The sequence below is a fragment of the Orycteropus afer genome, unplaced genomic scaffold (genome assembly GCF_000298275.1).
Source record: "Orycteropus afer afer isolate SDZICR_OR568_19922 unplaced genomic scaffold, OryAfe1.0 scaffold00089, whole genome shotgun sequence".
Lineage (NCBI taxonomy): Eukaryota > Metazoa > Chordata > Mammalia > Tubulidentata > Orycteropodidae > Orycteropus > Orycteropus afer.
Genome location: NW_006921676.1, coordinates 9,975,689 through 9,988,426, shown reverse-complemented (window position 1 = coordinate 9,988,426; position 12,738 = coordinate 9,975,689). Strand labels below are relative to the sequence as shown.

Genomic DNA, 12,738 nt, shown 5'->3' with positions numbered 1-12,738 from the left:
TTTTTAAAATTACTTTCTGAATTAATTCTACAAAGCCTGAGTTCGTTGTTTAGTGTGGCTATGGAAGACTTAACTTGGTTAATTTAGTAGCCAGCTAATGATTGGACAGAACTTTTGTTAGGTTTTCGAAGCCCGTCTGCTGAGTCTCAGTCTGCTGAGAGGCTCTGCACAATCTGGAGTGCACCGTCAACAGTTAGCCAGGCAGTTTACGCCGCCACCTTAACCTTCACTTCCTGATCATACAGAGCCTAAAGATTAGCGGAAGGTAAAACTTAAGAGAGCCATAAGCATGTACGCAGCCCTGTGTGCATGTGGCCTTCTGGATTCCCAGGAAGATGTCAAAACTATTCAAAGCCCCTTATAGACATCTCATTCCCCATAATTTCCTCTTAAGTTTCTGATGGCGTAGTGCCTAAGGCACTTGACTGCTAAGCGGAAGGTTGGCGTTCAAACCCACCAGCCACTCCTCTGAAGGAAGGTTGGGAAATCTATTTCCATAGTGATACCACCTCGGAAACCCAAGAAGGGGTTGCTGAATTGGAGACGACTCAATGGCACATAATAACAACAACAATATTATTTGCCCGAGTTATTATCCACCACCTCAGCCAGATGCGCTATTCAACAATAGCCTCTGATTGTTTTTGAGAAACACATTGGGAGAAAAGCCTGTTTGCATTGAGTGAGCTCCAAATCGGGTGAAATAAAGACAGTCTTGCAGATAGGGTCTCCCAGGACAGTACTAGGCAGTCAACTACTGACAGTTCTATAGGAATGGAACTTCAAAGGAGCTCTACCCTGCTCTGTCTCCTCCAGGGCTTGCCAGCTTGCTACTTTTCACCAAAACTGTGAGTTTCAAGGCTACTTGGGGTTAAGGCAGAAAAGATGGGAATAGTTAAGTTAAAATGACACAAAGCTCACTATTCTTACCAAGAGCCAGCTATTCATCTTGAATAAATGCTGTCTGGATTTCTGTAAGCCTTTGGTTAATTTCCAGAGTTCTGAACAAGTTTATTCTGACTTTTTTTTTTTTTTTTACAATTTTCTCATTGCTTTTATGGAGGAGAGAAGTTTTGGTGTTCGTCACGTTACCATTTTCACTAATGTCACAGTGGAAGTTACTTCTGGATTTTACTTACCTATTAGTCCCATTGTATCCAATTGACTAGTGGAAATTGCAAGAAGACATAGTGTGTTTTTCTTAAAGGAGCCCATCATCCTTCACCTGTTTTAACATAAACCCACAGCCTTTAGCCAGAATCTTACTTGAGAAATGTTTTTGAGTTCCAGGACTTCCAATGTTGAATGCCCTATTCTCTTACCTCATTCCAACAGTTCATTCTCTTGGGTATGTGACAAGTACTCCTGAAGTTGAGTTCATGATACTGGGTGGTGATTTGACCATAATTTGCTGATTTATGTACTTGACATCTTTTTGTAATTGTTTTGTGATGTTGGTGGTTTTATACACACACCTCAGTATCTGAGAGCAGCAGATATTTACAATCTAGTTTATTTAATTTCCATCATGGAGTTTTGCTTTTTTCTTAGAGGTCTCCAGTTTCCTGTGCAATGTAACTTTTGAAGAAGTTTACCATTTAGAGCCTGTTAAAATAGGAAATATCAACGTTCAATAGGTATTTGAATTTGTTCTTTAAATTCTATGTGATGTCACAGAGCTGGCCGTAGTGTTTTACAATTACTCCAACTTTCCAATACCTCAAATGAAATTTAGGCCCAGCAAGATGAAGTGTTCAAAGGACAGTTCACAGAAGGTAATAGTTGAGTTATGGAACTTGAGCATTTTTTTCTTTTTTAAATCGATTTCATCCCCTGAGTATCTTTTCATCCAAATTTTATGCAGGAATTGGCTATTTTGTAAGTGCTAGTATGTAGTCAAATGTTGTTTAAATTAGAACAATCACTTTATGCCTCTCACTCATTTGAAAAATGAACCTTATTCTCTATAACACTTTAATTATTTGTGTCCAGAAGGAATCCAGAAGAGAACACAAGCTTTCAGGAATTTTTTGTACTTGAAGAGGACTCATAGTGTTGCAAGTGTGTATGTCATTCTTGCATGGAGTCAAATATTAATCCTCATTCCATTCTCCTAATTTTAATAAATGGATTGTGTGGGCTAGGCCTTTTCTTAACTTCTGACTTTGTTCAGGCTGGAGGGGTTGGGCCATCTGTGGGAAGAGTCTGGGCAGTGAGCCCTACTCTTGAGTTCTCACTGTGCTCTCAAATTATTTTTCATTTCTTTGACATCTCTCTCATTCAAGGGGGTGAATGTACCTTTGTGCTATGTAAGTTGTAGTATTCAGTGACAGGGTATTATGAGTTCTTTGTGTGCATAATTCCATGTTATGAAAACCTTTCACCAACTTCTTAAATTGGCTGGTTTGAAGTGCATATTGTGTTATAGCATAATCTGTATTATTAAGAATATGAACTTGGGGAATTAGCATTAGATCTTTGAGAAAGAAGTGGGAATTCAAAGAGAATGACTTGCCTTCATTCTTCAGCCTTGATTTAGGGTACATTATTTAACATGTCATTTCTTCTAAGTGTTTGACTTCAGTTTCTTTATGGGGCTTGCTGAGATGATTTCAAAACTTTAACTATCTTTAGGGGAGAATTTACCAAGATATGCCTTAAAGAAAATAATATTTTCTTCAATTGCTGCTATTTCTGAATTATCAGTCACAGTGTATGGTTAATGATAAACCATGCAGATGCCTTGTAACAATAGTTTTGCAGGCTAGACACTTTACAGGAAGAATAATAGAGATTCAGCTTCTGCCTTTTAGGAGCTTGATACCAATGACAGAAAATAGTAGAAGACCTACAGACAATTGAGTAATACAACATTGACTAAAGGTGTGTGTTTTTTTTAACAGGGCTTCACTCATATATAAATTCTGAGTTTATTTCATGAACTAAGATACATCACACTGAACGCATCTAAATCCATTGCTATCAAGTCAATTCCAACTCACAGTGACCCTATAGGCCAGAGTAGAACTGCTACTTAGGGTTTCCAAGACCATAAATCTTTTACAGAAGCAGGCTGCCACATCCTTCTCCTGGGAAGTGGCTGGGATTCAAACACCAACCTTTTGTTTAGCAGCCAAGCACTTTAACCACAGGTCCCCTAACATCACACTAACGAATATGTATTCCCTGGAATTCAAGAATTCAAGGCTTAACTTCTTGTCCCTTAAAAAGCTGTTACTCACTTTTTCACCTTATTTGTTCATTTCAACTTAATTCATTCAACATCACTTGAAGTGTACTTTCTCGGTGCCAAGCCCTATTGCTGTGTAACAGATTACCCCAAAATTTAGTGGTTAAAACAACAACTTAATGGCTTAGTTAGATGTTTTTGACCTGAGTCTCTCATAAGATGACAGTCAAGATGTTGACTGATGCTGAAAACTTGACTGGAGCTGAAGGATCACTTTCAATATGACTTGCTCACATGGCTGGCAAGTAAAATGTAAGTTACCAACAGGAAGCTTCTTTTACCTGCCACAAAGGCTGCTTGATTATCTTTATGGTCTGGTGGCTGGTTTTCCCCCAGAGCAAGTGATTCAAGAGAGAACAGGGTAGAAGCTGCAATGTCTTTGTGACCTTGTCTTGGAAGGAGCATTGCCATAGAAATCTATTGGTTAAAGAGGTGAATCCCATTCAGTGTGGGAGGGTGTACACTAGGGTGTAAATACCAGGAAATGAGAATCATTGGAGGGTATCTTGGAGGCTGTTTATTGTATCCCTGGAGATTTGAAGGTGAAAAAGCCTCCTAAAGTTGTTAACATTTTCACCTTTTCTCTACTTGGCTAAGCAAATTCCCATTGGAGAGGTACCATTTAAAGAAATATGCCAACTCATTGGAAGAGAATCTTTAAGAGTTTCCCAGTTCATTCTTTGTTGTAGTGTACTTGCCTGTTATCTTCAAGTCTTCAAGTCTCATTCTTCTTCCACAGCCTCTCCCTGATGAGCTCAGTCATTGAGCACCCATTGTCTATGTAACCATTCATGATCACTGAGCACTCATTGTATACTTAATTATTATTTACAGAGATCAATTCAGTACAAGAAAAATAAAAGATTTTGGTTTCAAGCCTATTCATTTTCTGACTTCATCCTCCATGTAGTAGGAACTTAAACAAAAAACAAACCAAAAAACCCAAACCTGTTGCCTGTTGGGTCAATTCTGACTCATAGTAACCCTCAGATGGCTAGGAGTTGGAATGGGATCCTAGTCTAGGAAATGCTGATCCCATTGGAATCCTCCTCACAAGCCTTGGAAGTGGCTTTCTCTACAACTCTCCTCTGTAACTATTACTTACCTTCTGTTTTGGTCTGCTAGTGCTGCTCTAACAGAAAATACCACAAGTGGGTGGTTTGAACAAACAGGGGTATATTCTCTTACAATTTAGGAAGCTAGAAGTCCGAGTTCAAAGTGCCAGCTCTAGGGGCTGGGTGAAAGCCCTTTGACCTTGAACTTCAGCTCTGCCTCTTGCCTCAGCCCACTGAAGCTGGAGGCATCTCTTAACTCAGGCAGCTGCTGACTGCTGAGGCTGACAAACCCAAGGTCAACAAGTAAAATGGCACAGTCCCCAAATTATCAAGCAACATGGCAGGCCACTAATTCAAGTCCATTAACAGTCCCAAGATAAGCAGACAATATGGCAGGCCACTGAGATGAAGACTCGGCCAAATGCAGGATCCAGACATGCCAAATGCTCAAGACCTTTCTCAAAACATCTTCTTATATACTAGAAGCAGACCACATCCCCAAGCCAGCTACGCAGCTGCTCACGGTAGATTCCGCCATGGAGTTGATTACCAGTCTAATCATGGGGAATAACGACATCCAGCTGCCCAGCCACTCAACCAGGCCCAGCCAAGTTGACTCATAACCTTAACCACCACACCTTCCAATGAACTCATATCTATTAGTAATATTATTACTGGTTAAGGACACTTGAAAATAGTTTAGAAGAAGGAGCTAAGGGAATTGAAGTAAATCAGGTCACTTTAATTAAGGATTTATAGATAAACCAGGTTTTTCCCTCTCAGAGAGTGAAAAAGCAGTTTGAGGGTGGGAAATAACCCAAACCTACTGCCATCAAGTTGATTCTAACTCATAGCTATCCCCACTGGGTTTCCAAGGCTATAAATATTTATGGAAGTAAATCTACTTCATCTTCCTCCTATAGAGCAACTAGATGGTTTGAACTGCTGACCTTCTGGTTAGCAGCCAAATACCTTACCCACTACGCCACTAGAGAAAGAGAATAATAAGCATTCCTGTACATATACTATATGCCAAGCACTATATGAAGAACTTGACTTGCATTAGTTTTTTATTTTTTCCATGGCAACCTGATGAATATCTAGAAGGATGAAAAACAGAAAAATAATATCTGACTTTAGTTTGTTTTTTTTTTCAATAAACCAAACTCTAGACTCACTGCCATTGAGTCGATTCCAACTCATAGCAACTCCCTTTGGGTTTCCAAGGTGTTAAATCTTTACAGAAGTAGATTGCCCGGTCTTCCTTCCTCAGAGTGACTGGTGGGTTTGAACCACCAACCTCTGGTTAGCAATCAAATGCCTTAGGCCCTATGCCACCAGATCTCCTTATTTGACTGTGTGTGTGTGTGTGTGTGTGTGTATAAACCAAATTCACTGCTGTCGAGTTGATTCGACTCATAGCAACTCTTCCTTGGCTTTCTGAGGCAGTATCTCTATGGAAGTAGATTGCCCAATCTTCCTTCCAAGGAGTGGCTCATGGGTTTGAACTGCCAGCCTTCTGGTTATCAGTCAAATGCCTTAGTTCCTATACCACCAGACTCCTTATTTGAGTATGTTGTTGTTGTTGTTGTTGTTGTTATGTGCCATTGAGTCGGCCCCGACTCATAGTATAGGACCCAATAATAATCCCCCTTCACATTGCCTGAGTCCTGAACCAACCGAGCAGATGGAGATTAGAATATCAGTCGCTAGAATTAGACAACCCTGCTCTCCGCTAAGCAGCTTGGGACCTACAGGGCTCCCCTGCACAGATTGCACCCTGCCTGCTTTGTGGGGAAGGCTCCCTGCAGGGAGAGACCTCTAGTGGAAAGCTGAGGAAGAAGCTGAGTGACCATACCCACTTGCTCCTTCCAACTCACTCTTTTCCTGGTCACGGAGAGAGACCAAAACTATTACACAATCGATGATCCTGTGCAGAGAAATGCGGGATTAGAGGTCGCTCCCTAAGAGCTCACCTTGGAAGGCTCTGATTCTTTTATTGGGGGAGGGTTTAGAGAAAACATGAACCATTTAGGGATTGTAGAAGCCCCTGGTTAACAGAGAGAAGCTCTTTCAATGCCAATAGAATTTGTCTTTTATACAGAAAACATTTCTTAGATTCAGTGAGAAACTGACCTGAGTGTTGAGGAAGTTTACACGGAGTTGGGGGCAGAGTGTGAAGCCTAGGTAACAGGAGCCAAAGGGAGAAATTGCCACTGTTTTCTGGCGAACAAAGGAAGGAGCACCGTCTTTCCCACCCCTCTCCTTACTGGATTGGGTGAGTTATAAGATGTTCTCCAGGAGACCACTCACCACAGCCCTGAGCTGCTCTCATGGGATGCCTTCATCTGTCTGTGGGTGACTTTGGAAATCTCTGTGGAAGTGAGCTTCCAGAGAGGATGGGTGTTTTGAGGATCAAGTCTGGATTGATGCAGAAAAGCAGGAAGGCATTACAGAGGGCTGCAGTTTAATGCCTGGGATGATGACATTTTTTTCTTTTTTTAGTGATTATGCATTTGATGTACACATAATATTAAAATGAAATTGTTTTTCAGTTTATGTGCAAGTGTTCTCTGCCTTGATCGTGATCATCTCCGGAGCCTTTGTTATCACTATAATTTACAGGTCAGTCATATATTTTTTTTCCTTTTTCAATTTTAATTGTGATTTGTGTGAAAGTTTAGAGAGCAAGTTCATTTTCCATGGAGCAGTTTATATACATTTTGTTTCATGATATTGATTGCAATCCCCATAATGTCATAGTTCTCATCCCACTTTCTCCCTGTGGTAACCTTTTCCCTGTGACCTCCTTTCTGATGCATTCCTGCCCTCTGAGCTCTCTCCCTGTACAAATACTGCCCTTCTGATCTTCCATGATTGATTGTTCTAAAGAGTGTACCTATGTGGTGTAAATGTTCACCTTATATGCCTATCATTTGGCTGGAAGCCATGGGAGTGAAATCAGTTCCAGGGCAGAGGGCTCAGTAAGGGCCATAGTCTCAGGGATTTCACCAGTCTATATCAGACTGGTAAGCCTGGCCTTTTTTTTTTTTTTTTTTTTTATGATTTTGAGTTTTGTTCCAAATTTTTTTCCCGCTCTATCCAGGATCTCCTACACTGATCCTCTTTCTAAGTGGTTGACAGTGGTAGCTGGGCACCGTCTAGTTCTTCAGGTCTCAGGATCATGTAGGGTGAGGTTCATGTGGTCCACTTGTCCCTTGGACTAATTGACTTCAAGCAGCTTTGGTTTTCTTCATTCTTCTTTGCTCTGGAAGAGGAGAGACCAACTGTTGCATGCTAGATGGTTGCTTGCAATCTTTGAGGACCCCAGTGGCTACTCACCAAAGTAGAACACAGAACTATGTTTTGGTGTAGTATGTTATGCCAATAGAGCTTGATGTCCCCTGCGACCATGGTCCTAAGCCCAACATGATCCTAAGTCCAACAGTTCGCTTCCTCAGGGTAGTAGGCTGTGGCTAAGAAGTTGTTATAATTTTGTCCCCTGTTAGTTCTATTTATATAAAAATTCTTATAGCACATACAAATACATATGTAGAAATATTGTCTGCCAAACTTATATGTGGTCATGGTTATATTCCCTTTTGCCTAGACATACCTGATCATTCAGCTTGTCTACCTATGTATCTACCCATAGATTAATGTTTGTTATTACTGATAATGCAATATTATGCTTGCAAAAATGTTTACCTTTGTTGTCTATACCTCTTGTGCCCCTCTCTGTATCTCGGTCAGTGATTTTTTGTTATTTCAAATTTAAATCCAGAACTTACAGAGTGGGAGAAGAAAAGGAATGTGAGCGATTTAAAGGCAGGCCACAGGCTTTTCCCTTACCTCCTTCTTATTCTTGCTCAGCATGCTCCTACCTGCTCCTTTGGGCTTGGAAACTGATGGGGGAGACCAGGAACAATGCACTTACAAATGTGTAATGGACTTGAGCTGTCTGGGCAGGAAACACTTGAATTCATTTTCTCCAGAGACACTGGCATTTAGTGAGCACTTAAAATTCTAAGTGCTCTGTGCATATTATTTCATTTAATCCTGACAACCACCTAATGGCGTAGGTGCCATTACTATCCTCTGATTAATTTTAGCACCAACAAGGCTTAGCAACATACTAAGTTCCCACAGCTCATATGTGGGACCTCACTCAGACTTGGGACTCTAACTCAGGCCATGTGCTTTGAGAGCCCTTGCACCGATGTTTCACATCCAGGGCTCATTGATTGTTCTCTGTGTCCTTTGAAGTCATATTGGTAGGATGCTAGAGTTTGGAAGTATCTCCGACACGAGTCTACCTCCTATCATTTTAATGGTGATGGGATGGAGACCCAGAGAGGCCAAGACACTTGACCCTTCTTCTACCCTTGGCTCCTGTCCACAGAGTAGGACTGCGATATAGACCATCTCACTTTGGAACCTAGGCTATTTCTACCACAAAACCTCTACTTGTGACTGGCATGCCTTTAATGTACTGTGAACAAAAGCTACTGTGATTATTTAAGTCATTTAGTCCCAAAATAAGAAAAACCATGTCCCTATTATAAGTGGTGCTAGGTGGGTATGTGGACTTATTTATTAATCTAATTTTAATGCAGCCTAGTATAACACTTTGCCACTCCCTGTGTATATCCTAGGAAATCCAGGTACCACATAGTGATTGTCTATTTTAGTTATTGTATCTTAAATATCTTTACAAATATACATGCAGATGAAAATCAATGACACATGGAGACAGTTGGTCCAAAGGGCTAATGGACCATGAGAATCTCAGCTTATATGACCCTGAGACCAGAAGAACTAGATGGTACCTGGCTACTACTGTCAACCACTCAGAAAGGGATCACAATTGAACATTCCAGATAGAGTGGGGAAAAAAATGTGGAACAAAATATGGAAACATAAAAAAGGTCAGAAGTACTGGTTGGATAGAGACTGGTGAAACCCCTGAAACTATAGCCCCGAGTCACCATTTGGGCCTGGAATTGCACTCACTCCTGTGGCTTAACTCTCAGCCAAGCAATAAACCTATGAGCTGAACAACTATACCAAGGAGATGCAGTCCTTAGAACAATCAACCATGGGAGATCAAAAGGGCAGCATTTGCACAGGGAAAAGGTAGGGAGGCAGGAATGCATAGGCACAAAGGACACAGGGAAAGGGTAACCACAGGGAGGAAGTGGGAGGAGAGCTGTTACACTGCAGGGAATGGAACCAGTGTCACAAAATAAGATGTTTATGTACTGTTGAATGTAAAACACATCTGCTGTGTAAAATTTCACCCAAATCATAATTAACAGCTAAAAAAATTCACACAATTATGCACAATTTGAAACCCATTTGCACAATTATGAAACTCATATTTTAAAAGGGATATCCTCTGACCTACAGAAATTTTCCATTTTTAATTTCTATGATTGTGATAAAAACTCTCTTCCCACCAGAGTTTTTCGAGAGAGTAGGAGAGAAAAGGATGTCTCTTCGGATATAAGTTCACCATCCAAGTTAGATGATAAACTCTCAGCCAGTGATAAAACAGTGTCGCAGGAGCAGAAATCTGAATCGACAGCGCAAAGTTCTGAATCCCCTGCAGCAAGTAAGCTGACTTTTTGCTTGTTCGCAGGTGTAGGGCAAAGAGCATTGCTTCATTTCCTTATAAGATCTTGCATGCAAAAAACATTCAAAACTTTCTTGACACCTCAACAAAAGTTATTATTTTTTTTTAATTTAAATTTTGTCAGAGTTCTAATTTATCTTATCCAAATATGGAGCACCTGGTTTATATTGTGGAGTCTGCTCCCAATGTGTTTCCTGCTTTTAAAGCACTTTTTCTTACATATAAATTGTCTTCCACCTTTTCTTCTCCTTATCTCCTGTCACTCTGGCATCCTAGCACCTCTGGACTGGAGCCCAATGTTGGTGGGGAGTGTGTCTAAGTGCATGGGATGAAGATCAGAGGTTCTGGAGTGAGAATAAAGCACATGGGCAACATTCAGTCAATGGATTTCCTAGCATTTGTGCCTTAGAACATAACTTCCCACTCTGTGGCACTCTGCACATGCTCATGGTTGTGGTGAATAGTGTAAAGGACAGTTAAGCATACCTCATCTGGTTTTAAGTTGTTTATATATTTACTAATTCTCTTAGGGGGAGCTCTGATGGCACAGCGCCTAAGGCATTTGACTGCTAACCAGAAGGCTGGTGGTTCAAACCCACTAGCCACTCCTTGGAAGGAAGATGGGACAATCTACTTCTGTAGAGATACCGCTTCAGAAACCCAAGAAGGGGTTGCTATGAGTCAGAAATGACTTGACGGCAGTGAGTTTAAATTCTCGTAGGAGACTTTAGTAGCTTGCTTGTTGCTTTTTATTTGTGAGCAACCTTGCCAGGTTAGAGAAAGAAACATTCCAAATGATCATCTTTATCTTCAGTGATGTTTGTATGGGAATCCTATAAGTCTTTCATTATATATTAGCCACATTTACTTAATGTTTTCCCGGAAGGAGCAATCAATAAGGAAAAGCAAGAGGCAGAGAGAAATCTGCCCAAACTTTTCTTTAGATCTGGAATGCTGTGACCCGAGCACAACACGTGTGCAAGTGATAATTTCCTGTAGGGCATAGTGTTGACCTTCTCACTGGTACTCTCTGTGTAATGAGACAATAATATATGAAGACGCTTTCTACTCTTTGAAAAGGCTTCTTTCTCAGATCTGAAGTGAGAAACACAGGGTAGTATATAGCCACCCACCAAACTGGTTTTTTAGTAAATAATTGCCAATTGTAGGCCATGTGGATATGTTCAAAGAACTTGATGAAATTTCCTTGGATTGCTGAATATTCCATTATTATTATTTTTTAATACAGCAGAAACACTTACAATATCACAAAATGAAACATCTGAGGAATGAATTGCATCATTAAGAAGTAAGATTGGCAGAAATTTCCAAATTAAATTGGACAGCAGATGAAATGTGTGATGGAACTACCACCCAATGAGAAAAAATAAAGGTATTTTAAAAGTTGCTTCTTGTTTATATTGCCTTATTCAATGCTATATCTTTTTTAAAATTTTAATAATATATTTAATATATCTAGAATATTATTAGTTCAACATGTAACCAATATAAAAATTGAGATATTTAACTTCTTTTTTGGTACTAAGTGTTGAAATCTGATATGTACTTTACACTTATATTACATTTCAATTCAGACTAAGCATATTTCAAGTGCTCAGTAACCACCTGTGGCTTATTGTGACCTGCCTCCAACTCATGTGGGTGTCCCATGCACAGTGAGATCCAACCATTGTGATCCGTAGGATATAGATAGATTGAGATAGAGATGTGCAATACACACACACATGTACATATACATTTTATTATTATAAATATATATAAAACACAATATTTGCAAATTCAACATTTTAGATGTAGTTTAGGGATATCAATTACATTAGGGAAAGGAGGAGCCATTATTTAGGAAGCAGTGAGTTTTTGTTTACGGTGATAGCAAATTTGGCACTGACTATATGTGATGGTTAGAGGAGCTCTGGTGACTAATTAGTAATTTAGTCAAGTGCCTAAGGCATTTGACTACTACCCAGAAGGTTGGTGGTCAAACCCATCAGCCACTCCGTGGAAGGAAGACTGGCAATCTACTTCCATAAAGATTAATTGCTTCGCAAACCCAAAGGTAGTTGTGAGTCAGAATCAACTTGATGGCAGTGAGTTTTTTTTTTCCTTTTAAAATAGGTGACGGTTACAGTGCTTTAAGAAAGATAAAGCCTTTGCAGTACGAGAACATAAAGTATAAGTTTACATTTTTTAGTGTCACTGTTTGTTATTTATATTGAAGTCATGGCAGCTTATAACGTTGACAACACAATATTACATAGGGTCTGATTTTTTAGAAGACAGGCTACATAAAGCAGAGCTGTCATTCAGACTCATGAGGAATACAAGGCTTGCCCAGCATTACACTTTGCTAATGATTAGCATAGGATACAAGAAAGGAGCAGCATCAAGATCCAAGAGGGGCTCAATCGTTATCGGTAGCTTCCTAAACACCCCTGTTTACAGTAGAATGAATGTTGGCTTCAGAGTGACTAGCAAATGCTAACTATGTGTATACACATTTGTCAGCCCAGGAAAGCTCCTTAATTTTATTTAATTAATTTTTATTTTTTAAAATTTTATTGTGATTTGGATGAAAGTTTACAGAGCAAATTCATTTTCCATATAGCAGTTCATACACATTTTGTTTCAGCTCCTTAATTTTAGAGGCTCAAGTTTTGTTTTACTTCTTTTTTGAAGAACTTGTATTCTCCAATGTACTGGTGGCTCTTAGACACACAAATAACAGGCTTTTGAATTATTTATTTATTTATTATGATTATTTGTAATTTATTTACTTT

General features: G+C 39.7%; 1 protein-coding gene across 1 annotated transcript in view; it reads left to right on the top strand.

The window, feature by feature from the left end:
- TEX29 (testis expressed 29) overlaps positions 1-11,540 on the top strand; it is a 42,562-nt gene extending 31,022 nt beyond the window's left edge. The window contains exons 3-5 of the mRNA XM_007942414.1: positions 6,861-6,930; positions 9,768-9,919; positions 11,488-11,540. Coding sequence (XP_007940605.1) covers positions 6,861-6,930; positions 9,768-9,919; positions 11,488-11,540 — 275 coding nt within the window. The remainder of the gene's footprint in view (positions 1-6,860; positions 6,931-9,767; positions 9,920-11,487) is intronic.
- Positions 11,541-12,738: the final 1,198 nt, after the last annotated feature.